At 53.7% G+C, this 27,922-nt stretch overlaps 5 protein-coding genes across 5 annotated transcripts; 2 read left to right on the forward strand and 3 right to left on the reverse strand.

The window, feature by feature from the left end:
- Nucleotides 1–2,968: 2,968 nt before the first annotated feature.
- IUM83_16750 (Mucin-like protein 2) lies at nucleotides 2,969–3,605 on the forward strand (the record flags this gene model as incomplete). The annotated part of the gene is made up of 2 exons (XM_067941655.1): nucleotides 2,969–3,426; nucleotides 3,515–3,605. 2 exons carry the CDS (start codon nucleotides 2,969–2,971, stop codon nucleotides 3,603–3,605), a joined length of 549 nt encoding a protein of 182 aa, XP_067781271.1.
- An 18,199-nt stretch (nucleotides 3,606–21,804) lies between these two features.
- IUM83_16751 (uncharacterized protein) lies at nucleotides 21,805–24,020 on the reverse strand (the record flags this gene model as incomplete). Its single annotated transcript, XM_067941656.1, has 5 exons — nucleotides 21,805–21,852; nucleotides 21,937–21,977; nucleotides 22,042–22,260; nucleotides 22,938–22,948; nucleotides 23,041–24,020. The coding sequence occupies 5 exons, from the start codon at nucleotides 24,018–24,020 to the stop codon at nucleotides 21,805–21,807; spliced, it is 1,299 nt and encodes a 432-aa protein (XP_067781270.1).
- Nucleotides 24,021–24,165: 145 nt separating this feature from the next.
- IUM83_16752 (Conserved membrane protein) lies at nucleotides 24,166–26,019 on the forward strand (the record flags this gene model as incomplete). Its single annotated transcript, XM_067941657.1, has 2 exons — nucleotides 24,166–25,788; nucleotides 25,870–26,019. The coding sequence occupies 2 exons, from the start codon at nucleotides 24,166–24,168 to the stop codon at nucleotides 26,017–26,019; spliced, it is 1,773 nt and encodes a 590-aa protein (XP_067781245.1).
- Nucleotides 26,020–26,119: 100 nt separating this feature from the next.
- IUM83_16753 (Dynein light chain roadblock-type 2) lies at nucleotides 26,120–26,512 on the reverse strand (the record flags this gene model as incomplete). The annotated part of the gene is made up of 2 exons (XM_067941658.1): nucleotides 26,120–26,172; nucleotides 26,260–26,512. The coding sequence occupies 2 exons, from the start codon at nucleotides 26,510–26,512 to the stop codon at nucleotides 26,120–26,122; spliced, it is 306 nt and encodes a 101-aa protein (XP_067781272.1).
- A 373-nt stretch (nucleotides 26,513–26,885) lies between these two features.
- On the reverse strand, nucleotides 26,886–27,864 carry IUM83_16754 (Mucin-like protein 2; the record flags this gene model as incomplete). The annotated part of the gene is made up of 2 exons (XM_067941659.1): nucleotides 26,886–27,232; nucleotides 27,306–27,864. The coding sequence occupies 2 exons, from the start codon at nucleotides 27,862–27,864 to the stop codon at nucleotides 26,886–26,888; spliced, it is 906 nt and encodes a 301-aa protein (XP_067781284.1).
- Between the last annotated feature and the right edge of the window lie 58 nt (nucleotides 27,865–27,922).

Raw genomic sequence — 27,922 nt, forward strand, 5'->3', positions numbered from 1 at the left:
TTGCAGAATCACAGTTCTCAAGTATTCCAGCAGTTCCAAGAATCCACCAGCAGCAAGGGTTTGTTCACACGTTCCATTGGCGAGCTTTTCTTTCCATTCCTCCACAAGCGGGAATATTTGACGCTGCAGATTCGCTGGTGGTTCTATCGATGCACGAGCAATAAAAAAGCTACCTCTCCCTTGCTCAAACCAGCCAAATATCGCATTGCTTCTCGTGGTAACGATGTCAAATAACACTTTTCCATAGCTTGAGTGTTCCAGCGGCCTAACCTTCTGATCTGAGCTTCACTAGCACCACCGAGATCTGCCATTCTGGAACCAGAGCCTCTACCAACATGAGTTTTCGTACGGCATCTTAGCCCAATATGCGAAAGTGCTCCAGCTACAGCATCGAAATGAACTTTGTAAGACATCTCAGTAGATTGATTCTGTTTTGTTTTCAGCAGCTTCACAGGAAACCACTCCTTGGACTCCGAAAAATTAGGAAAAGGCTCCTGTTCACAATGCCATCGCCAAAACACATAAAAACCAAGATGCCCGTGGGGGCAAATTTGAACATTCTTATTTCGAATGCACGCACCGACTTCAGTCCGCCCAACCTGGTTTGTCTTCCCCTGCTTCATAATCACAACCAACGCTCGACATGGACTATACCCCTCATTTTCAAGTCGAATCGAATGCAAGTCAGCTAGTTCCATTTTTCTCGCGCACTCTCCACGCATGAGTGCGTAATGAGAAAGCAAAAACGTCAACAGATTTCTTAAGTTCATACCATAATCTCGTCGCATCGTCCAAAAGTACGTCGAGATACACTGAATCTGCTCGTTAGTAGTATAGCCATCCAAAAGCGTATCGGAACCCCGGTCAGCAAAAGTTTTGCGCTTTCTGTCTTCTTCAGTAAACTCCGCCATCTTTAGGAGAGCTCGCACTGCATCGTCGCATGGAGAAGGGTGACTGTTGACCTTAGCGAGTTTTTGTTGCAGCCATAAAGCAACCATCGCGGCAACATAACTTGTGACAGTAGCCTTACCGACCACTGCGTTTGTAGTGCCATTTTCTTCTGTGCTAGATTGCTGTTGCCCCCGCCTGTTCGATTTGTGTCTTTTTGGTCTGCCAAGTACACATTCTTTCAGGAAAATATGCAGCTTCGGCCCTGTAACTGTGTATCGGGTGAGATCGCTGAAAGCAGCCCCCTGATCGTCGCACCGCTTCACGAACTCGTTCTGCTTGCTCTTGTAAGCCCTTACTGTGTTCGTAGGTCGAATCACCGACGCCTGCTGGTACGTTTGGAGAACAGACTCGTCGAGGCGAACGTTCATGCGGGACTCTTCCTGCGACATAGTCTCTGCCATGGTTGGTGCTTGGCTTTCTGGCCCTCTCGCAGGTAGTTCTGGTTCGATTTCTACCAATAGCTAACCGAAAGCCCTGAATTCAAATAACACCTCTATCTAACTACCGAGCCGATTAATAACACACGTTTATGTGCGACCTCTCTGGCAGTAGGTGACGGTCCCGGACCGGTCCCCAATTGTGATAATGTTTTTCATCCTCTGTACTCAGCATCTGGCAAGTGTCACCTGGTTACTCGCTTGATTCGTCTCTATATGCACGCTGCGAATACACAAGTACTACCAAGTTGTTGGTGCCACTACGTGGCTAATTTGCAACGCGATGAACATTTGCCTTCTTGTTATTAGTTCTGTGAATTGGATGAAACCGGCAGCTTGAAAGAGCAGATAGTTATGACTTGCAATTTCCCACTAGGTCAATTGATTATACCGGTAATACACAACATCTTATACAGTCAAACCTGTTTATATGATCCTCCCTATTTGAGCCTTGCCATTTATTTGATGCAAGCTTTGTTGCTACCAAATATTTTACTTAGTTTTTGTATAACCGCTGTTTATATGTATACAAGGTATATGAGTCACATTTTGGAGGACCAAATTAGGTCTAACCTGTTTATTTGATTCACACTGTTCACGACCACACACTCTTCAAAGCCCCCACTGCTCAACGCCCATCGCCCAACGCAAGCCCCCTTCCCTCGCAATGTCTCCTCGCACCTGTCTGACGCTAGAACAAAAGCTCCAAGTGCACCTAAAGCTCAAGCAGAATCCTGGCATGAACAACCCCATGCTCGCTGAGTGGATTTGACAGCGATTTTATCGAAGTGGGAGGGCGCTGTGAGCGCTAGTGAGTATCTGGCAGTGGACGAGGACGTGCCTGCGCACGAGCCAGATGTGATAGTGGACGAAGCAGCAGGAAGTGATGCAGTTTCGCAGGACGAGCAGGAGGAGGAGGAGGAGGACCAGGAACCCACAATTCAACCTGCCATCGCTCTGAGACACTGCATGGAGCTGTCTGCATTTCTGCTTCAATGCGGAGAGCAGACTGATAGAGAACGAAGAACTTTACAGACCGTGTCCGCTTTGGTTCGGGAGACTACGGTGAAGGCAAAGCGGCAGCGAATTATGCGCGATTTCTTTACGTGCACCACATAATTTTTTTAACTGAGTCCATTTTATATGAGTCATTGTTGTAGATGGTCACCAACGGGGCCTCATATAAACAGGTTTGACTGTAGTTCCCGGTTCCCAGATCGCTCTTTATACCTGCACCATGCGGTGTGGCATATGGATGACGCTTCATGATCGAAATTGTTGGCATACCTATACTATGGAGACATCTGGCGTGCGTTTGATACCGTACGCGAACACTAGGCTGCACGCAACCATATTATAGGTGCAACGTGCACCATCCTCATTGAACAGGGGGCAAGTGCATCTATTGATCGCACTCGTGACGAACTGTTCGTATTCAACCACTTCCACTTTTGCCTTCCCAGCAACAACAACCATCCAAGTCACCCAAACATCACTTCGATCATGAAGACTACTGCTGCCATCGCGTCCGCCGCCGTGCTCATGGCCGCCTCGGTGCCGACCACCGACGCCCATACGTCCTGGTCCCTGAGTCGCAGTTCAAGGGCGGCGAGAACTCGGCTTGGCTCGTGCGGATCGACCCCGTGTGGAAGAGCGACCAGTGGTACGGCAACACTGCCAAGAGTGTGGCCGTGTTCAACTCTCTCAAGGCGGAACACAACTACAAGGACTTGAGGACGCTCCTGGATGACACGTCGCTGTACGGTCCTGACTGCGGCTGGACCAACCCGAACGGCACGCCGCAGCCCATCCCGACCAACGGCAAGGCCGTCTTCTCTCGTGGCCTCATCCACACGGGCCCGTGCGAGATCTGGCTGGACAACAAGAAGGTGCTGGCTGCGGACGACTGCTACAGCAAGTACGGTCACTCGAACGTGAACGTGAAGACGGAGTTCCCCGTGGACTATTCGTCGTGCAAGAACGGCGGGCTGGTTGGGATTCCAGGCCCTCGACAAGAAGACCGTGTGGCAGACGTACAGTACGTGGCTGCTATAATTGTTGAAGGACCTTCAATGAAGGTTGACGTTGATATCTGAACTAACGGCGTTTGTGTTGCTATTGTGCAGAGGACTGCATCCCACTGAAGGCGGAAAGTTAATCGATGTCGACGTCGTGGTGAACCCTAAGGCCTGGGGTCACGGACTTTATCATGTGTGAGTGTTGCCACTCAGAAGGTCTTTATGCCAACACTCCGTCTACGTCACCATTCGTTCCTACTTCGGCATTCCGCCGATGCTACGAACTTGAAGTACGCTACATGTAGATGTAAACGTGAGCAACAAAAATGAATGTTCGAGTACAATGGTAGTCAAGGTGTTCACCCTTAGTTACATTTCATGCCATACTCGGTAGGCTTTGTCTTCTGTATCCCCCCCCTCCCCCCGCACAATGTTCATTTAGCTAGGGTTCCACTATAGCGCCATTTCCTTCAAATACTCCCCAGTGAGGTCACGTCTGGTTCTCGGGCGAATTCTGGAGTGAAGATCTCCGGGTAGTTCACTCGAAGAAAGAGCAGCACTTCGAACAAATTCAGCGGATATATCCATAGTCGGTTGTCCTCGGGGTAAATCGTGGGTAGTACGACCGAAAAGCCACGATGCAACTTGTAAATATTTGCCACCTGTGGCATGCTCGACGGCTAGAACGGTATATCCCTCTGATCGGTGCGCGTGTAACCATTTACAGATCTCCAGGTGGTTGTGAGCGAAAGCGGCATCCATCGCGTTCGCTGTGCAGCCTGCAGTCGTGTTCGCGTGCAGCCATTTCACCATTTCCTAGAGGCCATTCCGCGCAGCATCACCCATTAAGTGGTTGCTGGACAACACTCCTCACCTCTCGGATCTCGAAGAGAAGAACGGCATTATTAAAGTGGCCGTGAACGCGGGCAATTTCGACTTGGCGAGGGTGTTGCGGTTACCTCCCAAATGGGTCGTATACGGAACTGATCGGTTTTATGATCCGACGGATGTCGCACCGATGATCGGGTGTGGGATCGGGAAACTAGGGATGGAGAGTGGCTTAGGGCAGGCAGTGTTGGGTGCTGAATCAGTCGGGAAGTTGCGTCAAAGGGCTCACGTGACATGGAGGAAGGTGCTAGTGCGGTCGGGAAGGACGAGGAGGTGGGGGCCGCGGTGGTGGATAGCAAGGGTGCCTCTCGAGCTGAAAACGTAGCAGAAGTACCTGAAGATGGCGACGGGCAAGCGGCTCGGCCAGCTGAACTCACCGGCAGCAGCGCCCCGAGACGTGCTGAGCGTACGACGTGTTTCTTCAAGGGGTACAAGTACACTCGCGCTTGGGCTTCTTCGAGGAAGATAGTTTATCGGTGTTCTAAGTATCGAGCGGGCTGCTGTGGCAAAATGGAGTTTACGATTGCATCAATGGGCTACTCGTGCGTCCGAACGCATACTTGCAGCGAGACAGTTGTAGCTAGCTCCGTCGCCAACGTAGAAGCTGAAATGAAGGCACAAACTGACCTATTAGCGATTGAGCATGTTGCATGGCCTGTGCGTCGAGTCTGGGAGGAGCTCCAGCGCCGCTTCTACTCAGCGGACAATCCTGATGTCGTGCGCGGCTTGTCGGAGCAGCAAGTGATACGGCGCGTGCACCATGCAAGAAACCAGCAGTATTCGGGCAACGTACACGGCTCTATCGAGATCCCACCGCTTTCGCTAGCGCTCAACGAGGCAGTTACGTTTTTCCAATTTCACTGTATTACACCAAACCGTGACGACCTGACTAAGCCTACGCGTCATCTGGGTTGGGCGCACCCTGCCTTGGTGGCACTCTTACGCTACCATGGCACGACGCTATTCGTTGATGGGACGTTTCGTTGTGTCCCGAGTGGCTACGCGCAATGCGTCGTGTTCATGGTACATGATCGCGCATCTGGTGTGTTCGTACCTGTATTTTACGTTCTGAGCACTTCCCGAACGGCCGATTGCTACTGGGAAATGATACATTTCATCGTTCAAGCTACTGATCAGCAAATTGAACCAGCAGAAATTGTCTGCGACTTCGAGGTCGGCTTGATGGATTCGCTCCAAACACAGTTTCCTAACGCAATTGTGTTGGGGTGTCTGTTTCATATGAAGCAGGCACTCCGTCGCGCAATGAAGCGCTACGCTATACCAGAGGATGAGTGCATCATTGCCATGACGCGTGGTGCGTTAGACACACTGACTGTGATTCAGCATGATCAAGTTGAACGGGGCATTAAGTGGGTAAGGCGTGAGATCAAGCGGCGATGCACTATAGCTGGGGTGGCCTATTCTGTAGGAAAATGGAGAGAGTTCTGGGGATATTTTGAGCGCACATGGCTTGAACAGTATTCCATTGAGGTGTGGAATGTGTTTGGGCTGGACAACGAACTGATCGCGAGGACTAACAATCCTCTCGAGCGGTTTAACCGCGAGTTAAACAGTAGGTTCCCGACGCCGCATCCGTCTATGGCGACATTCGTCACGGTGATTAAGACGATCTCGCACGAGTATGGTAGTTTTCCACGCAAAGTGAGTGCAGTGTTGAAGCAAGGCGGAATGAGCAAGCGGACGAAGCTGGGGAAAAGATGTTTTGAAGCAGAATGAAGACATTACGACCAAGTCCTCAAATTGAAGACCCAACATCTAGTTGTGCAGAAAATGGATAGGTGGGCTGGCCAATGCCGATCCTGGACCAGGAATCTTGGCCCCCCTTCCTGTCGTGGTTCATTTGGAGTTACGTCGACGCGTGAATCAAGCCCTCACGACCGCGCCGCCGTACAAGTGCTGTGGGCGTTTCACCAGCGTTGCGTCCAGCACCACGCCTGCCATATCGGCGTAGTTGTAGGAGGCAATCGGAGCCCATCGCGATGTGCTCTCGTCTACCCTGCTGAACCACGCACGGCACGGGAGCGAGCTGCTGGTGGTGGACGCCGCGGTGGCCGCTACGTCCTCGCTCTGCTTCCTGGTGGATGTTCCCAAGGCACGGATGCTTTCGTTTGGAGCTCGGCATAGAGCCGTGCCACTGGTTTCGGCGCGGCTCCATGTTGGTCCCCAAGGTGACGACGGACCGTGCGGATGACGTCTCGGCTTGCACGCTCAAGGAGGGCTCCGTGGACCACGTCACGGTCGGCTGGTCGTGCGGCAACTCGCAAACCAAGCACAAGACGAAGCGCCAAACGAAGCACAAGAAGACGCACAAGAAAGCGCACCGGAAGAAGCACCAGAAGAAGCACTAGAAGCACCAGAAGCACCAGAAGCAGTACAAGACTCAGATCCATGTCATGGTCCGCGACGCCAGCAAGCTGAGAGACGGGAAACTGGAACGTCGGCGCCATGACCAAGTACAATGTCGGGAAGTCCTTCTCCGTCATTTATGCGCACGGTGCGGTACACCCACTACGAAGCTCGATTTACATTTCTTCGGGGGCTTCTCACTTCTCCACACAAGCACCCAGCCATTGGATACGTGGCCGCAACACTCCGTCGACGACAACCAAAGCACGCAACAGCCAATTTTCGGTTTGGCTGTGAGCGACCCTGACGTTGCCGGGTAATGCCTTCGAGCTTACGCTCCGCTCGACCATACAGTCGAGCACTCGGTACACCTGGTGAGCGGCCCTGACGCTGCCGGGTAATGCCTTCGAGCTTACGCTCCGCTCGACCATACAGTCGAGCACTCGGTACACCTGGTGAGCGGCCCTGACGCTGCCGGGTAATGCCTTCGAGCTTACGCTCCGCTCGACCATACAGTCGAGCACTCGGTACACCTGGTGAGCGGCCCTGACGCTGCCGGGTAATGCCTTCGAGCTTACGCTCCGCTCGACCATACAGTCGAGCACTCGGTACGCCTATCGGCCTCGAGCACAATCACTATACCTACTTAGTTGGGTAAGATTCAACGAGGTCAATGTAGGTCATTTGGGTATGGCCATTTCGGGGTTGCCACTCGGCACCTTGCCTATCAAGCAAGGCAAGGCATCTTCATGCCTTTGACCTTAACTAAATGAACCACTTTGACCCCTAATCTGATTGAATGCTGCAAAGGTAGTTTTCCACGCGAAGTGAGTGCAGTGTTGAAGCAAGGCGGAATGAGCAAGCGGACGAAGCTGGGGAAAAGATGTTTTGAAGCAGAATGAAGACATTACGACCAAGTCCTCAAATTGAAGACCCAACATCTAGTTGTGCAGAAAATGGATAGGTGGGCTGGCCAATGCCGATCCTGGACCAGGAATCTTGGCCCCCTTCCTGTCGTGGTTCATTTGGAGTTACGTCGACGCGTGAATCAAGCCCTCACGACCGCGCCGCCGTACAAGTGCTGTGGGCGTTTCACCAGCGTTGAGTCCAGCACCACGCCTGCCATATCGGCGTAGTTGTAGGAGGCAATCGGAGCCCATCGCGATGTGCTCTCGTCTACCCTGCTGAACCACGCACGGCACGGGAGCGAGCTGGTGGTGGTGGACGCCGCGGTGGCCGCTACGTCCTCGCTCTGCTTCCTGGTGGATGTTCCCAAGGCACGGATGCTTTCGTTTGGAGCTCGGCATAGAGCCGTGCCACTGGTTTCGGCGCGGCTCCATGTTGGTCCCCAAGGTGACGACGGACCGTGCGGATGACGTCTCGGCTTGCACGCTCAAGGAGGGCTCCGTGGACCACGTCACGGTCGGCTGGTCGTGCGGCAACTCGCAAACCAAGCACAAGACGAAGCGCCAAACGAAGCACAAGAAGACGCACAAGAAAGCGCACCGGAAGAAGCACCAGAAGAAGCACTAGAAGCACCAGAAGCACCAGAAGCAGTACAAGACTCAGATCCATGTCATGGTCCGCGACGCCAGCAAGCTGAGAGACGGGAAACTGGAACGTCGGCGCCATGACCAAGTACAATGTCGGGAAGTCCTTCTCCGTCATTTATGCGCACGGTGCGGTACACCCACTACGAAGCTCGATTTACATTTCTTCGGGGCTTCTCACTTCTCCACACAAGCACCCAGCCATTGGATACGTGGCCGCAACACTCCACCGACGACAACCAAAGCGCGCAACAGCCAGTTTTCGGTTTGCCTGGTGAGCGGCCCTGACGCTGCCGGGTAATGCCTTCGAGCTTACGCTCCGCCCGACCATACAGTCGAGCACTCGGTACACCTGGTGAGCGGCCCTGACGCTGCCGGGTAATGCCTTCGAGCTTACGCTCCGCTCGACCATACAGTCGAGCACTCGGTACACCTGGTGAGCGGCCCTGACGCTGCCGAGTAATGCCTTCGAGCTTACGCTCCGCTCGACCATACAGTCGAGCACTCGGTACACCTGGTGAGCGGCCCTGACGCTGCCGGGTAATGCCTTCGAGCTTACGCTCCGCTCGACCATACAGTCGAGCACTCGGTACACCTGGTGAGCGGCCCTGACGCTGCCGGGTAATGCCTTCGAGCTTACGCTCCGCTCGACCATACAGTCGAGCACTCGGTACACCTGGTGAGCGGCCCTGACGCTGCCGGGTAATGCCTTCGAGCTTACGCTCCGCTCGACCATACAGTCGAGCACTCGGTACGCCTATCGGCCTCGAGCACAATCACTATACCTACTTAGTTGGGTCAGATTCAACGAGGTCAATGTAGGTCATTTGGGTATGGCCATTTCGGGGGTTGCCACTCGGCACCTTGCCTCTCAAGCAAGGCAAGGCATCTTCATGCCTTTGACCTTAACCAAATGAACCACATTGACCCCTAATCTGATTGAATGCTGCAAAGGTAGTTTTCCACGCGAAGTGAGTGCAGTGTTGAAGCAAGGCGGAATGAGCAAGCGGACGAAGCTGGGGAAAATATGTTTTGAAGCAGAATGAAGACATTACGACCAAGTCCTCAAATTGAAGACCCAACATCTAGTTGTGCAGAAAATGGATAGGTGGGCTGGCCAATGCCGATCCTGGACCAGGAATCTTGGCCCCCCTTCCTGTCGTGGTTCATTTGGAGTTACGTCGACGCGTGAATCAAGCCCTCACGACCGCGCCGCCGTACAAGTGCTGTGGGCGTTTCACCAGCGTTGAGTCCAGCACCACGCCTGCCATATCGGCGTAGTTGTAGGAGGCAATCGGAGCCCATCGCGATGTGCTCTCGTCTACCCTGCTGAACCACGCACGGCACGGGAGCGAGCTGGTGGTGGTGGACGCCGCGGTGGCCGCTACGTCCTCGCTCTGCTTCCTGGTGGATGTTCCCAAGGCACGGATGCTTTCGTTTGGAGCTCGGCATAGAGCCGTGCCACTGGTTTCGGCGCGGCTCCATGTTGGTCCCCAAGGTGACGACGGACCGTGCGGATGACGTCTCGGCTTGCACGCTCAAGGAGGGCTCCGTGGACCACGTCACGGTCGGCTGGTCGTGCGGCAACTCGCAAACCAAGCACAAGACGAAGCGCCAAACGAAGCACAAGAAGACGCACAAGAAAGCGCACCGGAAGAAGCACCAGAAGAAGCACTAGAAGCACCAGAAGCACCAGAAGCAGTACAAGACTCAGATCCATGTCATGGTCCGCGACGCCAGCAAGCTGAGAGACGGGAAACTGGAACGTCGGCGCCATGACCAAGTACAATGTCGGGAAGTCCTTCTCCGTCATTTATGCGCACGGTGCGGTACACCCACTACGAAGCTCGATTTACATTTCTTCGGGGGCTTCTCACTTCTCCACACAAGCACCCAGCCATTGGATACGTGGCCGCAACACTCCACCGACGACAACCAAAGCGCGCAACAGCCAGTTTTCGGTTTGCCTGGTGAGCGGCCCTGACGCTGCCGGGTAATGCCTTCGAGCTTACGCTCCGCCCGACCATACAGTCGAGCACTCGGTACACCTGGTGAGCGGCCCTGACGCTGCCGGGTAATGCCTTCGAGCTTACGCTCCGCTCGACCATACAGTCGAGCACTCGGTACACCTGGTGAGCGGCCCTGACGCTGCCGGGTAATGCCTTCGAGCTTACGCTCCGCTCGACCATACAGTCGAGCACTCGGTACACCTGGTGAGCGGCCCTGACGCTGCCGGGTAATGCCTTCGAGCTTACGCTCCGCTCGACCATACAGTCGAGCACTCGGTACGCCTATCGGCCTCGAGCACAATCACTATACCTACTTAGTTGGGTCAGATTCAACGAGGTCAATGTAGGTCATTTGGGTATGGCCATTTCGGGGGTTGCCACTCGGCACCTTGCCTCTCAAGCAAGGCAAGGCATCTTCATGCCTTTGACCTTAACCAAATGAACCACATTGACCCCTAATCTGATTGAATGCTGCAAAGTGCGTCGTATTGCCAACGTTCCTCGTGGTCGTACCCGACGAGTTGCTCGCGAAGTAATCCAGCTTCCCGAAGCCATCGACATTCCTGCCGACATTGGGACCGACGAGGAGATGGCTGAGGAGGTGACTCCCTCCGACACCGCCACTGGTTCAAGCGCCACTGTCCCACTATAGATAGTGTTCGGTAGCTACTAGCACGTTCCTATAATGCAGCAACTTCCCCAATACACACTTGCTTCACCGTCAAATCGTTCAGTTCACATGCCTGATCCGCATTCCTGATCGTGAACAAGATCAGGTCGGTATACGAACCAAAATAAATTCTTCCGGTGTTGCTGCCTCTGGACGCCAAAGTTGTGGAGTACGTTTGTCATTGGACCCGCACTGAGCAGCTGATGGAATCGACGGACATGCTGAAAAAGCACCAGGAGTTTGCGGCTTCGGCCATTTTATCAACGGTCTATGACGGCAACCTAGAGCTCGTTCAGAACGGAAGAAGAAAACGAAAGGGGCTTGGACGGATGAATGGGGACGTGGGATCACCTACTCGTCTAGCCGTGGCGACCTCCCGATGGTGAAGTGGATGGTAGAGCATCCGACTGGACGAAAAGTGTGCGAAAGCTTGAAAACTGACACCTGTTGCACGCGCTTTTTAGATGGCGCGGCCATATCGAAGTGGTTCAGTACATTTCCGACCATGGCTTTACCGACTCGAATGCAACTGCTCTGGTGGATGCAGCGACGACAATTGGACACGATCAAGTGGTTGCTGGAGTGCTCTTCGTCGTACGGCAACTATCATTCTGCCGATGAGGTTGTGATCGAAGCAGCGAAAAATGGCCACCTGGACGATTGGTAAGTGTCTGGCGGCGTTGCTGGAGCAACGAGCTCGAAGCGGAGACGGACCAAGAAGACGATTGAGTAGTAGTCCCGTTCTAGCGATGCGATTGACAGAGCCGCAGGCCAAGGGCATCTTGGTGTTGTGAAATGGTTACACAACACTCGTCCCGCACATTGGACGGAAGCAGCTACATCTCGGTGATTTCGTCTCGCCACCTCCCGAATCGCGTGGTCTCCCCATCTGACCTCGTGGCTCGGTTCTTTCCAGTTTGCCGGCATCACCGGGACACGGTCCACATACGTGTCTCGATTCACAGTAACTCGTGGGCCGTGCTCGAATAGGTTCTGCAACACCTGCATGTGCCCATTTTTCGTCCCACCTGGAAATGGGTAAAGACCCATTCGACCATTGCCAAGTCGCCTCGACCGGCGACGACTTGCAGCGCCGCTCGAAACTGGTACTCATGGTAGGATGAGTCCGAGCGCAGGTAGTTGAACAGCGACCATCCTGGCACTCTTGCGGCGGCGGAGGTGCAACTGGAGACCCATCCACGGACCCAAATTTGCAGGCTTCGTGCAGCGGCAGGTGCGCCAATGGAACAGGGAACGACGAGATGAGAGGACCCACTTGCGGGTGTGAGGTGACACAACGGCGTACAGCTGGAAGCGAGCCCAATCCGTACTATTTTGGTACCTTGAAGCTATTTCCATTACACCCAAAACATTCTAATTAGGGTATTCCACTCCAGTAGGTCTGCCTTGCTCGCCAAAATGGCCCCGTCCTGCTGCAGGTTGTGGCGTTGGTGCTGCGCTACCGCCCGTCCGTGGCCTCTTCTCCAAGCATCAGGGCGCTCATCTCCAAGTTCCTCGGCCCGTCACAGAATTTGTCGCTGCGCGATGCTTCCTCATTTGGGTCGACGCGCCTTCTGGACTGGAATTGGGACGTGAGCTGCACTTCCGCTGCCGACAGAGCGCCAGGATGGTCGCTGCACAACTACCTGCGATCCGAGCTGTACTACCACCACTACCAATTCCAAGAGTCTGTCCCAGTTGCCGCCAAGCGGGGCGATCTGGAGGTGCTCAAATGTTTTTTTTGCCCATTTTCAGGGCCTAGAAGTGCCTTCAACTGTGGTCACGCTAGCGGCACAAAATGGGCGCTTTCATGTACTCAAATTTCTGCTGGAGCACGACGAAGGGCGGGATTTTAAGCATGAGCTGAAGGAGGTGAAGGTGGACTATGATGCATTCGCGGACAATGTCTCGGTAATGCCTCCAAACTGGAAGGGGCCTGGCAATGTGGTCAGGTGGGGAGGACACGCCATCGGGACGCTATTCGAAAAGAGCACTATGAAGTTGCCCGCTGGTTGCTGGACAACACGCCCCACGGAACGGACGAGGAGGAATGAACGAGATCATTCAGGCCGCAGCCGGTAGGGGGAATCTGGAGCGGGCGAGGTCGCTGATGCCTCTGGACGCCGCGATTGTCAACTACGTGAACACGTGGGCAAAACTCGAGGTTATCGAGCACGTCATGGAAACGACGGACGGTCTCAAGAAAAACCAGGATTTTGCAGCAGAGGTGGTATGGATGAATAACATCATCTCTCCGACCTCACTGATCTTTTGTATGGCATTTTTTCGTGAATATTGACCAATGATTTGCATTGATTCTGTTTCCACCAATCCACTCGAGACATAGCTCGTATTTTTTTACCAATAAAAGCTCAGTATCCGACAGAGGTCGGAACCCCCTTAACTCCGACGTATCGGGTCGGAAGCAAGCCTCAGATATGTATATCTGTATAGAGAAGGCCGCCCAGCCACATATCATTTAGATATCACCTCCCTCTCCGACCCATTACGATGAGCCTCAACGATCTCAAGCCCGCCAACACCAAGCGCGCGCGCTCGACCGCTCTAAAGGCGTTCGAGCGCTTCCTCTCGAGCGAAGGGACCAGCCTCGAGCACGTTGGCGCCATGATCTTTGCCGAACCGAGCCGCGCAAGCGCCATCATCCTGACGATAATGGACAAGTTTGGCGTTTATCTTGCTTTCCACGCTGGCTCGAAGGGGCAGTATCAGTCACGGCACTCCGTGGCACAATACTACCGACAGGTGAAGTGCTGGCTGCTCGATGAATATCCCGTCCCAGGTGGTGCTGTTGCAAGGCAGCTGCTAAGCATGGGTCGCACTCTGGAGCAGCACTGTATTAAGCGCGAAAGCGGTGGTTTCGTGAAGAAGGCGGTGGCATGCACCAAGACCGACATGCAAAAGATGGTGGGATACCTGTATTCAACAGCTAGCTGCGCAGAGGACTACCAAGATGCTGCATTGCTATGCTTGCTCTGGTACCTGTTTGGCCGCGCTTCGGACTTGACCTTCGTCCGCAAACAGCAGCTCTCCATCGGTGCTGGAGGGGTTTTCTTCATCCGCTTCATTCGGATGAAGACGTCTGATGAGCAAGCGCTGTCGCTTTTCCCCGCCGCTGACTTCCGGTCGTGTCCGTTGCTGGATTTTGCGCTTGCGCTGGCATTTCAGGAAGCTCCATCGACTGCGCTGTTGAGCCATCTTTCAGCGCTAACGGCCCACGTGCCAGTTGAGCTGACTGCCTCTGTCCCCCTCTTGGAGATGCTTGAGGGCTGCGACGACCAAACTCCTTCAAGTGCACCAGCTCAGTCGAATTCATCCAGGGCATCTCTTGGGATCCACGCTCAAGTTAATCGTCTCCTCGATCGAGTTGCGGGTCCAGCTGGAGTGGAAGAACCGCTGAGCTCGCACTCCTTTCGCCGAGGAGGAGCTCAGCATGCAAACGCTTGCTCGGACTTGACAGCGCGGTGGATCTTCGACCGCGGAGCCTGGAACATGACTACGACAAACAAGGCATTTGCATACGTCTTCAATAACCGAAGGAGGATCACCAAGTTGCGAAGGTGCTCAGTGGTATGGCACCAAAGCAAACCTCTGTACTGCCGTCGCTGGAAGCCCTCGACTCGACTACGCAAGATCAGATCCATGAAGTCAGCCATAAAATATTCAGTGCAAGCCACTCACTGGGAAATCCGGCCTTCAACATCAGCGCTGCTGTGCGAGAAGGGCTGACTGCGACGCTGATCCTTCACTATCCGTCGCTGTTAAAGATTAACCCACGCGGTAAAGTAGTCGCGAAGATTGAGCACTGCGCCGAGGAATCCGGAGTGACGACGACCAACCTGCTCACTTGGTCACAACAGCTCGCAAGATCATCAAACCAAGCAAACGGAGTCACTGAAGACATGATCGAAGGAAGTAAAGGAGCGAAAGCTGCATTCGATCATCAAACGGCCTTGATTGAACGATTAATCGAGCTAAATCGACAACTGGAAGCACGCGTAAACTCGTTAGAATCTGCAAACGACAGTAAAAAAGACGATATAATCGCACGACGAGGTGAGCAAGGATCAAAGCGACTGCGAGAAGAAGAAACAAACGTACCCCAGAAGCGCAGACGCCGTTCGAAGCTGCAACCGCTAACCGACACCTGGTTTGCGTGGTATGCAGGAGATCCGCGCGGCTGGAGATGCGACGACAAGCACAAAAAATCAGACGCCAAGCAGCTTGTGGCCTTCTTGAAGCTCTTTCTCGAAGATGGATACGTGCTCGACGAATCATCAGCCAGCTACAAGGACGATTTTCGTCAGCTTGGGGAGTTAGCATCAGGCAAGGTCATGGCGTTCTTGCGGTTGCGAAACGTACCCTCATCAGGATCCTGCGCTGTGCTGAAAGCGCTTCGGCAGCTGCATCGCGAAGGAAGCCTGAACGTTCTCATCGGAGACTATCGGAAGCGCCTTGCCATCGGAAGAGTTGTAGATCCTGCACCAGTACACCATCAAAACACACTCAAACAAGTCCCATAGTCCAACACAATAGCACAGTCATTGTTCCTCGTGTTAGCTGTTCTTGCTTCCGTTGATGCCGCTTGCGTGGAGGTCTGCATCGTTCATTCAATCATAGAAATTTTACCGATGGGTGGAATCGAACCACCTTCATCCCTTTCGGGAGCTCTTCCATTGAGCTACATCGGTGGGGGTTAGACAACAACATCGCAGGGTACTTTACACTGGAGTGCTCGACGGGGAATTAACGACCACAGTTGTTCGTGGAAGCGACAACCCTCTTAGGTGCACCGATGCGCGGCACAACCCCCTCAATTCACCCTCCCGGGTGGTCAATCGAGCACTGAGTGCGCAGGGCAAACGGCGCAGTCAAACTTACGCGTGCACCACTCATTTGTAAGGTTATTTACGCGCGTAATTACCTGCTGTCATCCTATTTACGAAACCCTTTCCAAATTAGTTCGATATAAAGTTCTGTGATATGGTCGGATTCTGGTCGGAGTTGCATTCACGGTCGGAGACGTGATGATATGGAGTAATATCCACTTGGTTCCAACCACTACTCGTTTTTGCAATTCTAAGCAGATCGAATAACACCGATTTTATCCAATGAACAACATGATTTCGATCAATTATAGCCAGTGGTATTCCCCTTAAATGGGATACACTTTTCCAACCATTCCAACCATATTTGGTTGGAATTTTGACAGAATATTTTTAATGTCATACAAATACCTATATAAATACATATTCCAAAAATATCCTTCAGTTTCCAACCCAGGTGGTCGGTACAGAGTTTGGTGTTAGAGCGACAACAGGAAGCAAACGGGCATGTCGATTGCATCCCTCGCTCCTGCTAACAGCAAGAAGGCCAGGGCGACGGCGATAAACTCGTTCACGACGTTCCTGGCCGCGGAGAGCATGACACTTGACGCCGCCCACCAACTTATTGACGAGGATAAGACAGGTAAGGTGTTGCGTGTTATACTCGACAAGTATGCATATTCGTTAGCCACTTCAGCCAATAAGGTAAGGGCGACGAATACTTGTCTAGCATACTATGGAAATGGCTAGTCGACAAATACCCATTGCAGGGAGCGTTAGTTAAATCTCAGCTCCAAAAAATTCGATCTGGGCTGGGTAAGTATTGCAGCAACCGAGAGGAGGCTGGTGACGAGAAAAAAGCACCACCGTGCTCGAAACAAGACTTAGCAGCTATGGTGCATCTACTGTACTCGACGGCTTCTACGGAGAGTGAATATCTCGACGCGGCACTCGTCGTCATGATGTGGTACCTATATGGCCGCAGCTCCGACGCAGAGACGGTGGAGAAACGGCAATTATCCATTTTACCTGGTAAGTATGGTTTGGCTTTGATGTCACAGCGACTGAGACTAACAATGCATTCACGTATATTAGGTGGTGTTTTATTTCTCCGATTTAAAAGGGTTAAGACAGCCTTGCTGCAAGGAATATCCTTGTTCAAGGATCCCACCAATTTCTTGACATGCCCGCTCAACGCTTTAGCTGCGGCACTGGTAATGCAGAAGTCGCCAAGTCAACGCATGTTTCCCCAATTCATCAAAAAGAAACATAGTTCAGATGATATTCAAGATGTACAGTAACTCACACTTATTGAACTTTTAGAAGTTGACGACGATCTATCTTCTGTGGAGGACACTCAAGCACCTTCGTCAAAACGTGTCCCTGGTGCACAAGCATACTTGAACAGATTGCTGGTTAGAGTTAAAGAGATAGCGGATTTACGAAGGATTAGAATGACCCCTGATCTTACCTCGCATTCGTTCCGGCGTGGAGGAGCTATGCACGCCAATGACGGCAGTCTGACAGAGAACTGGATAATTGAGCGCGGCGGCTGGCAGCTGGACCGCTGAACAATGCGCTCGGTTACATGCTCGGCACGACTCAGGCGGACCAGAAGGTCTCCCGCGTCTTAAGCGGGTGGAAGCCGAAAGACGGTGCGCGGCTACCACCGCTAACAGCCTTAGACGCGCCAGTGCTTGCTCGCGCTCGCAAGTTACAGCAGTTGTTGTTCTCGAACACCCTGGCTTTTGCAGACACAAAACTCAACCTCGATGCAGGTGTCGCGAATGTTCTTACCGCAACGCTCTTGATGCACTACCCCGACATGCTGCAACTCTGTGACAGCAGCCCATTCATCACAAAGATACGGGAAATATTAGCAGCACTGGGTATTGGCGAGTCGGAGTTGCTTGCTTGGAGTCTTACGATTAGCCGGGCCTTCCAAGCCCCTCCCGCTGCTGTACCTGTCATGGCTGACAACGAAGAGAAGCCTTCGCCTGCGCTAATGGACCTCCTCAAACGCCAGTCCGAGCAGATGGATGTCTTGATTCTACAAAACAAACGGCTCGACGAGAGGATGTTAGCAGTAGAAGCGCAGCTACATATCCTTACCAATGGTACAACATCATCTGAAACGGCGTGCGATGGGGTGACGGACGCAGTAACCGAGCAACAGTCTGCTCTCGAAGCCAAGGCCCCACGCTCGAAGAAGAAAGGTGCTCAGTCACTGTCTGCAATCTGGTTTGAATGGTTCACGGCAGAACCTCGCGTGTATGCTTCGCGATCTGTTAAAAAGACAGCATTGTACGAGTACCGACATATTACCGGGTACCTGATGCTTTCTTACCTTTGGGCTTCAAGCTTGACACTTCGTCACCTGCTTACAAAAGCGAGGTGTTAGAGCTTGGGGACACAGCGCAGCAGAACACTCTTGCCTTCTTGAAGGCACACGGCCTCTCAGCGGTCGCAGCAGGCACAGCACTGAAGGCGCTCCGGCAGATGCAGAAACTTGGAAAGCTGGACAGTCATATCGCACAGCTCCACGAGCGTGCTGAGCGTGGCGATGTAGTCGATCCTACGCCACCTGCAGCTCTACCAGCATTCATTCGACTGAAGCCCGCGCGAGGTTAACCTGAAACTACAGTACACAACATAACATACTGCCACAGACAAAATTAAAGCACCCTTATAGCATAACACACTTCGCTCATCAAGGGACACCAGCATAAAGTATACCACAACACTACAGTCTGCAATGCAGTTCTTCGTATATTGACTTGCACTTGATAGCTACTATATTACAAATAACACTGCCACAACCATGAAGTTAGAAGAGGAAATTCACCAGTTAATTGAGCATAATATTTACCAGCATCTCGCGTCCACGCTAGGATCGGTGCAACCTGCGCCATCTTCAGCATAATATTTGTGTCTTCATCGTATCGCGCGAAGCCGTGGCGCTACATGCTATAGCCATCTTCTCTTGCCCGACGCGTCGCCAGCACCTCCTCACAATTGCCTCGTCGGGCATCAACGCTCGTTGCGGGCTTGAAGACCAGCAGCTGCATCACGGTAGGCACGGCATGGTAGGCATCACCATGACGAGCGCCAGTATCCCGCAAATGCCCTTCTCCTCCGAGCGAGTGCCGCTCACACGGAAGCACTACCGATACAGTAGACGTCGGGCTTCACCGGCAGGACACTTGGCAACGCCATGTGGCCGCGGACGACAAGCCGCTGTCGCGCCGCCTCCGTGGCCTCCACCCTCGTCGCTGTTGCCTTGCTATCGCCGCCCTCCTTGTCTTTCACCGCCACGGGGTCGTTGCCCGTCACGGCTGCCGTCTTCGCCGCCGTTGTCGTCTGAAGGGGGGTTTTGTTTGTCGCCCCACCAGCCGTCGCAACCCACTCTGTACCAGTGTTTTGGTACACAAAGTACCGGTTCGGGTTGGACGCTGGTCAGACCCGTTGGAATTTTGACGGTATGGAAGGCGACAAGGCAGGGGGACCTCAACCTCGTTCAGCGTCTTGCAAAGCTCCACGAGAGGGGGAAGAAGAAGGAAGATTGGCTGGAACGGTGGGAGTGGGGGATTGGCAATGCGTGCACGCGGGGTGATCTACCGATGACAAAGTGGATGATAGAACATCCTACCGGTCGCGGAGTTTGTGTAGATTCAGAGGGGTAGACGGTACTCAGAATACTTCGATGACGCGGCTGCTGGGGGACATATCGAGGTGCTGCACTATCTTCTCACGCAAGGTTTTACCGACTCACGTGCGGGGGCTCTGTCAAATGCGGCACGCGGAGGCCACTTGGATACTGTGAAGTGGCTTCTTATCAACTCCTCAACGTACGACGATATCAATTGTGCTGATCGGGTTGTAGTTGAAGTCGCGAAAAACGGACATCTCGATATTTTGATGTTTTTCCACGATCTCGCTTCTAATAAGCGCGTCACGGGTAACAAGAGCAGCAAGCGTCAACGAACGGAACAGACGATTGACTGGTGGGAGTGATCAAGCCAAGCAATGGACGAAGCGGCTTCTAGTGGTCACCTGGAGGTGGTAAAATGGTTTCACACTGCCCGTTCGGAGAGCTGCACGACGAAGGCTATGGATCACGCAGCTGAGAATGGCCACTTTGAAATGGTGAAATGGCTGCATGAAAACACCACCGCAGGTTGTACGGCGCATGCAATGAATTACGCAGCACGCAACGGCAACTTGGACATGGTGAAATGGTTGCATGAGAACACCACCGCTGGTTGCACGACGCATGCGATGGATGCTGCCGCTGCTAGGGGCCATTTGGATGTTTGCAAGTGGTTGCACGCAAACCGATCGGAAGGATGCACTGTGCAAGCTGTCGAGTACTCGGTCGGAAACCTGCGTGTCTGGAGCTGGCTTCGGGCTCACTATCCGACGATCCACTCATTGGACAACAGACTGTGGATATACCCGAAGAATGTATTCGACGTCCTGTTGTTCCTTGATGTGAACTACCCCGAGGTCTTCACTCCAGAATTCGCACGAGGTACTAGAAAAGACCTCTCGAGTGAATACTCCAGGGGGAGTGACGCGCTAGTTGAAGCCTGGTTGAATGAAAAATACCCTGGACTACCAAGGGAGAAAAATAAATGCCGGCTCTGGACGTCGTTGTAGACAGAGAGTGCACTTAGCCACAGGCTTGAACAGCAACATTTCTCGACAACAGTAGGCATTCATATTTTCAAAGTACATGGAGGTGCCGTGTTTGTGTTGGTAATCCATCGAACAACTAACTACCAGATCCAGAGGAGGGTTGTAAATTTTCCCTTTGAAGAACTAACTAAGTTGCGGGTCGAAGTGGACGAGGCTGCACTTAGCTCTTCTCCATCCATAGCGACAGTCGTTGAGCCCTCGAACCGATGAGAATGCAGCCATTTCACCACATTCAAATGTCCATTTGTGGCGGTCCTGTTCAATTGAACAATCTCCCGACCTATTAAGATGGGACCATTCAACGAAGTACGCATAAACACACCACGACATCCGTTACCTGTCGCCAGCGTCATCATCAAATAGTCTGGAATTCGTTCCGTCTGGGGAAAGTGCTCCACCAACCACTTCACCGAGTTTAGCTTTCCCATCTCCACTGCGCGATACAAACCGCCTCTCCCCCATAGTCGTCAATCCCCCCCTGATCGTACAGGTACTGCATTTGCCTCCCACCCGGCCATTTCGAGCAACATTGCAGATGAGATGGTTTAGAATTCCGCCTTCTCGCATGTTCTGACGAACGTCACGTCCTACTGGATGCTCCATTAACCATTATACAACGTCGAAATTCCCATCCACACAGGCGTCTCTCACTGCATCGCGCCAGTCGACAAACCCATCGATTGGAGGCCGATCGTGTGGTGCGGAATTGCGTTTCATACCCAAGCGCCCGGACGACACCGATTAATGAATAGCCACGCCAGCATCAAATTCATTCAGATCACATCTGCGCTCCTGGGATATTGGGCAACTTCCATGGGATATTTGTATTTTCGCAGTCCAGCTTCACCGAGGTCCATGGCACCAACATCCAGCGCCGCTTGGACGATATGATTAATCGCATGCTCAGCACACTCGTGAGCGGATCTTGGTGCGTGCTCCAGCAGCCACCTTGCCCCTTCAAAATTTCACTTTGTGCGTCACTCGCTAGACACTTTGGCCACCAACACCCGGGTTGAGAACGCTACTCTGAGCCTGCACTTCACCGTGTTTTGTCTTCACATTCCTCTTCTTCTGGCTCGGATTTACAGCATCAAGAATTTTAGCACTGACATGTATCCGTTCTCGGCAACTTCTTTGACGATGCCCACGGGACTTCACAATCCGAAAAATGGCTGAATGTCCAGTTCAGAATCTCCATGTTGCCCGTTTGGCAACACTGTCTATGACCTTCATGAATTGGGAGCGATGCAAGTGTGGATCCGACCGCAGGAAACTGGGACCATCCCGGAGATCAAGTTTCGGCTGAATTGCAGCTAGATTCCCAGATCCAGTAGTAGACAACCCTGCTTGTTATTGGCAAATATTGATCACGTCAACTTGTACTCATCCACTTTTTTTCCTGCTCACTTGAGAAAGTTACCTAGGCAGTTATTCACAAAATTATTATTAGCACCTCTCACGATCCAGACTAGAACACATGATGAACGAGGATTCAGGACGTTACCAGCGTGATCAATAGCCAACGTACTAATATGTAGTACAGCACTTCGAAGTAGTTGAGATCATCAGGCACCACCAGGTCTCAGGTATTCGCGATGGATTGTGGTACCTGGTTCACCCGTCCCGGCGGGCAGCATTGTGAAGTGGGGGTTCTGCTCTACCACCCAATCCACGACAAGCCTGTCGTCGGGGCCGATAAGAATTCCGACAAGAGGTTTCTTCTTCTGGTACCAAGTGCTGAACATTTCAGGATAGCTTGCATGTACGAACATCACCATCTCGAACTGGTTTGGCGGGTAAATCATCAGGTCCGTGGTAGGGATGATACCTGGGAAGTGGGAGTGAATCCAGTGGACAACACGAACGTGGCTTTTTGACGCTGCCTCGTCGAGCGTTTTCGACGTACAAGCGGGGCCTTTCGCAAAATGCGTACACGCGAGGCTGAAGTTTTCGAAGAGCGACTTCACGATAACCAAATATCCATTTCCTGCTGCAAGTTCCATCGCCTTGGTACTGCATCCAGCTTTCGTGTTGGCGAAGAGCCACTGTAACGTAGTAAGGTGTCCGTTAGACGCCGCTCCGTCCATTGCACTCGTAGTACATCCCTCCAATCGGTGACGATGCAGCCACTGAACTACATCAAGGTGTCCATTAGTTGCTGCTTCGTCCATGGCCCTAGTAGTGCAGTGCTGGGCTTCAATTGCATGTAACCACTTGACGACAGGCAAATGGCCATTTGCAGCAGCCAAGTTCATCGCATTGCGAGATCGAGGCCACCATGCATTTGCCGGTTGCATGGAGCCTCCCAAACGCCGCAAGAACGCCAAAATCTCCAGACGGCCATTCTTTGCAGCTTCATCAATCACAGAATCAATTGCCACCCCCAAGGTAGGAGTGGTGCTGGACCAACCACTTCACCGCGTCCAAATGTCCGTTGCGAACTGCTCTTATCAACGCCTCAGGGTATTGCTCAACGATTCCTTCTTGATAGAGGCACTGCATTACCTCGACCTGACCTGCTTCGGATGCAACGGCGAGGAAGTGGTCAACGGCAATATCGTGCTTCAGCTCAGCACAGATTTCTCGACCCGTTGGGTGGCCTACCAACCATTTCACCATTGCAATATCTCCAAGCGTGCAAGCCTCTTTGATGCTTAGGTACCAACAGCTTGTCCAGTCAAAGTCCATTTGTGTAGGTGGCGGCAGCGGAGAGAATAGCTGCGCGACACGCTGCATCACGTCCAGTCGCCCGGCCCTGGCCGAGTCCTCGATGGCGCTAGCAGCGCACCTCTTGTCCAGCCGCAGATATCCCGATCGCAGCATCATCTCGATGATCTCCGGTCTTGGGCAGAACGGGGCGTACTCCAGCACAGATCTGCCTAGCGGCAAGACAAAATTGGCAAGGTCACGGAACCCCGCGGTTAGACACCGCTCGATGATGACCTTGATGTCGTCGGCGCTGTTCTCGTGCGGCGCGTGCAGGAACAGCCACTTGGCGACGTCCTTGTGGCCCTTGGCCACCGCGTATTCGATGCTGCGGCTGCCCCAGCGCACCGCGTTGCCAGGGCCGTCCCATCCCTCGGGCATCTGCGGGACGCTCTCGTACGGCACGTGCTTGTCGCCACTGGGTTTCTCCACTCTCCTATGCGTGCAGTCCCTCCCGGCGTCATGCTCCAGCAGGAACTTGAGCACCTCCAAGTGGCCGTTCTGCGCCGCGTCCTCCACCGCGAGAACGGGCACTGAGCAGCCTGAGAAGTGGGCAAAGAGCCACGTGAGCAGACCCAAATCGCCTTGTGCTGCGGCTTTTTGCACCGCCTTCTGGAACTGCCACCGGCGGTACTTCGGCTCGCAGCGGAGATAGTTGCCGAGCGTCCACGCGGACGTGCGCTCGTCCTTGGAGGCGGCGCTGGCGCTCCACATCCAGTCCAGCAGCCGCGTCGAGCCGAAGCCGCAGGCGTCCGCCAGGGACAGGTTCCGGTCGGGCCCGAGGAAGCTGGACACGGCCTCGGTGAGCTCCAACAGCGCGTCCGCGTCGGCGCCGGCCTGGCGGCGCAGCACGAATGCCACGAGCGACAGCGCGCGGTCCATGGCGGCGGGATCTTGCGGAATGCGGAATGAGAAACTTCAACTGTCGGAGTGATGGTCGGATGTAACCTGGTTATCTAGGGTACGAAAAGGGGTACGCCGCATCGAAAGCACTTGAGCTTTGTATTGCCCATACACACTCCAAGTCATGCTGGACCTGCACGCACTATTGGGCGAAGAGCGCGACCTGGACGCCGTGCCCGTGCTGGACGAGGCGAGCTTCCGCCTCGGCGCGTACCGCGACGGCAGCACGCTCAAGTTCCGCGGCGTGGTGCGCGATGTGCAAGACCCGGAGCTCGTGCTGCTGGGCGGCGAGGCGCCCGCGGCGCTCGAGGACGGCGAGGCCATGCGCCGCCTGCTGGTGGAGCGTGTGCCGCTGACTGTCACTCTGTTCCCGCACGTGAGTGACTGGGCGGCGCGTGCGTACCAGCGAGACGTTTCATTAGTCAAAAATGGAGAAGAGAGTGATGGTCGTTGCAGTCCGAGTGATGGTAAAAAGGCAACTAAGGGCACCAAGCGCCCCGCACACGAGCAGCAGGCGCTGGACGACGTGGATGTGGACACACAGGACGAGACCCACGCCAAGAAGCCTAAGGCAGAGACGGAGCAGGAGCAGGAAAAGCTGCAGCAGGAGGAGAGCCTGCTACGGCCCCAGGCCGTCAACATCTACGTGTACGACGGCCAGTACAAGGACACGCCGCTGGACGCCTTCAAGGTGAACGAGGCCTTCGAGTTCGTTGGCATCCTGGACCTCGTGGTGCCCGGCACGGACACCAAGAAGGAGGAAGGCGAGGGCGTGCTGAGCACAAAGCAGCTGGAGGAGCTGCAGATCTCGGACTGCATCGACGAGGTGCAGCGCAAGGCCCGCTCGGGTGTCGTGCTGCACTGCTGCCACGTGAGCGCGCTGCAGAGCGTGCACCACGTACGTCCGCACGAGTCCAGCGAGTACTACCAGCAGATCCACGAGAGCAACGACTCGAGGACCAAGTTTTGCCGGGACGAGTGGACCAAGCTCGGCCAGGAGATGACCGTTGCCGCTATGCGCCAGCAGGTCATCGGCTACCTCTCCAAGGCTGTGCGTGGTGATACGCTCGCGGCAGAGTACTTGCTGCTGGGACTGCTGTCCCACGTCTACTCGCGCGCGGATCCCTCGACACCGCTGGGCAATCTGTCGCTCAATTTATCCCTGGACAAATCGTCAACTGAAGGGCAGAAGAGCTCCTTCATATCCCAGGTTCAGCAGACACTGAAGTCCCTGATGCCCATGGTGGCGCGAGTGGACCTGTCGCTGAAGGAGCTGAACTCGACCAAGTTCATGCCCCATAAGGACTACGAGCGCGAAGTCCTGGTGAGCGGCGTGCTGCAGGTGGCCAACGGCACTACCATGCTTGTGAATGAAACAGCGTTGACTGCGGGGCAGCTGAACGACCAAGGTGTGAAGAACATAGCTGCACTGCAGTCATTGATCGATAAGATGCTGCTGCCGTACGACTTCCACTACTACAACATGGACTTCCCGCAGGATGTGGCTGTTGTTACCGTGTCGGAGGGCAAGAGCATTCTGCCAGTGACAGTGGCCGTGCCAATTGTTGCTGCAGACATTTCTGCTGCTGAGGAGCAGACAGCTTCGCTACCACAGGAGCAGGTATTAGAGTGTTTCCGCGTGTTCCTGAGCGTACTGCGCTCGTTTGTAGTTACGATCGGCAATGAGGAGGCCGAAATGGCTGAAAAGCATTACGTGGAGTGCCGCAAGTCCCAGCAAAAAGTGGCGGTAAGTTTCTTGGCTGTTGGTACCTTACTCACCTTCTCGTTTCACAGACGCTAACGGGTGCATGTTGTGTATGCATTACAGTTGGAGGATCTGCATCGCTGGCTGCGCCTCGCTCGTCTGGTAGCTCTTAGTCGTGGGGAAGGACAAATCTCCAAAAACTCCTGGGACGCAATGTTGACACTGGAGAACCAGCGCCTGGCTCGCAGTCCTGCAGATAACAGCTCGTCGTGAATATCAAGTCATGAAGAATGAAAATGGGCTCCAATTTTGAGATTATATGAATCGCAAAATGTGTTTGATACTGGTATCGACGGAGCCACGGTCGAGGGGATTATCCGTTTGTCGGTGTCCATCTCTGGATGACCACAACCAGGAAGTCCTTCTCTGCGGACAGCGGCAGCACGCAAAAGGAAGAAATGATAAATGCAACAACGATAAGCGCGTGGGGGGACAGTAGAACGCAAAACTAACCGTGTGCGATCAACAACTCGAGCTTTTTGACGCGGATCCGCATGTACTGCAAATCGTTCTTGGGGTTCAAGTCGCGCACCACGCCTCGGGCTTTCGTGGTGAGCTCCTTCATGTAGAGCGCGTACTTCTCAGCCTCGGCTACCTGCATCTGCGGATGACGTCGGAGTACGTTGCCGTTGCGGTCGGCGATCACGTAGCCCTCCACACCCTTGTGGTTTTTGATGCGTTCGAGCGTCTCTTCCACCTCGGACATTGCTTGTTCTTGTTGTCTGTAAAGATCACGGCGCCTGTTGAGCTTTGCTTGAAGAGTCGACGAAGACTGTTGTTGTCAAAACTTGGGTATCGTCAGCGCTAATGATTTCAGAAGCCCTACCAATTGGGCACCATTCAGCGGTAAGCTATTAATCTGTTGTAGCACCCTCGATGTAAGGGACTGTGGCTCATTCGTGAGCTACGCTGTCTTAGAAACAAAGTGCTCATTTAAGTACGCCATGAGCTATTCATCAGCGCAGCGAACTTGAACAACCAATTTTCTCGTTTATCACGTTTACATGCTTCTACGAGTACTGAAGTCAAACACCTATAACACTCTACAATCATCGGTACTCACACTTGAACTACACCGCTTAGTTGAAGTTGAACGATGGTGCAGTGGTGACCTTCGGGGTGTCCGCAGACGAACCCTGAGTCGTGGGAGCGTCGGTGGATGGCGAGTCCTTCGACGCCGGCGCCGGAGTCGCCGACTTCCCACTCGAAGAAGGCGTCTTGGAGTCACCGCTCGATGGCGTCTTGGAGTGACTGCTCGATGGCGTCTTGGAGTGACTGCTCGATGGCGTCTTGGAGTCACCAGTGGAAGGGGTCTGTGCACCCGTCAAGGAAGAGGCTTGCGACGTCTGCGATGTCGACGTCGAGGGCGTCGTTGACGTCGAGTTCGACGAGCCGCCACCCGATCCAGTAAGCGGAATGCAGTTCTCTACAAAACAAATACGTGCTTCGTTAGTACAAGCGAAAGCAAACCCAGCGTGCAAGGTCAAGTGAAAGCTTACTGTAGGACTGCCACACCGTCTTGTCACTAAGACCCTGGAAGCCCAGCCAGTAGAAGCGCATCTCCTTGCAGCCGCCGTTGGCGCACGATGAGTAGTCCACGGGGAACACCGTCGTGATGTCCTGGTTCGGGTTGCCGTACTTGCTGTAGCAGTCGTCCTCAGACAGCACCTTGTTGTCGTCGAGCCAGATCTCACACGGGCCCACGTGGATGAGACCGCGAGAGAACTTGGCCTTGCCGTCCGTCGGAATGGGCTGCGGCGTGCCGTTCGGGTTGGTGAAGCCGCAGTCTTGGCCGTACACGGATGTGTCGTCCATGAGCGTCTTGAGGTCCTTGAAGTTGTTGGCCGACTTGAGAGACTTGAAGACATCCACGCTGCCGGCGTTGTTGCCGTCCCACTTGTCGCTCTTCCACACAGGGTCGATCTGTACGACCCAGGCGGAGTTGGCGGTACCCTTGAACTGCGACTCGGGCACGGCGATGTATCCGTGCGCATCAGCGGTCGGGGTCGAAGCCGCCAGAATGGCAGCGGCGGACGCGAAGGCAGCAACAGTCAACATTGTTGGACTGACTTAAAATGTCTGTCGAAGTTTCTGAAGCTGTTGTCACTTGGGAAGC

Source organism: Phytophthora cinnamomi (genome assembly GCF_018691715.1).
Source record: "Phytophthora cinnamomi strain GKB4 chromosome Unknown Contig119, whole genome shotgun sequence".
NCBI classification, from domain to species: Eukaryota; Oomycota; class Peronosporomycetes; order Peronosporales; family Peronosporaceae; genus Phytophthora; species Phytophthora cinnamomi.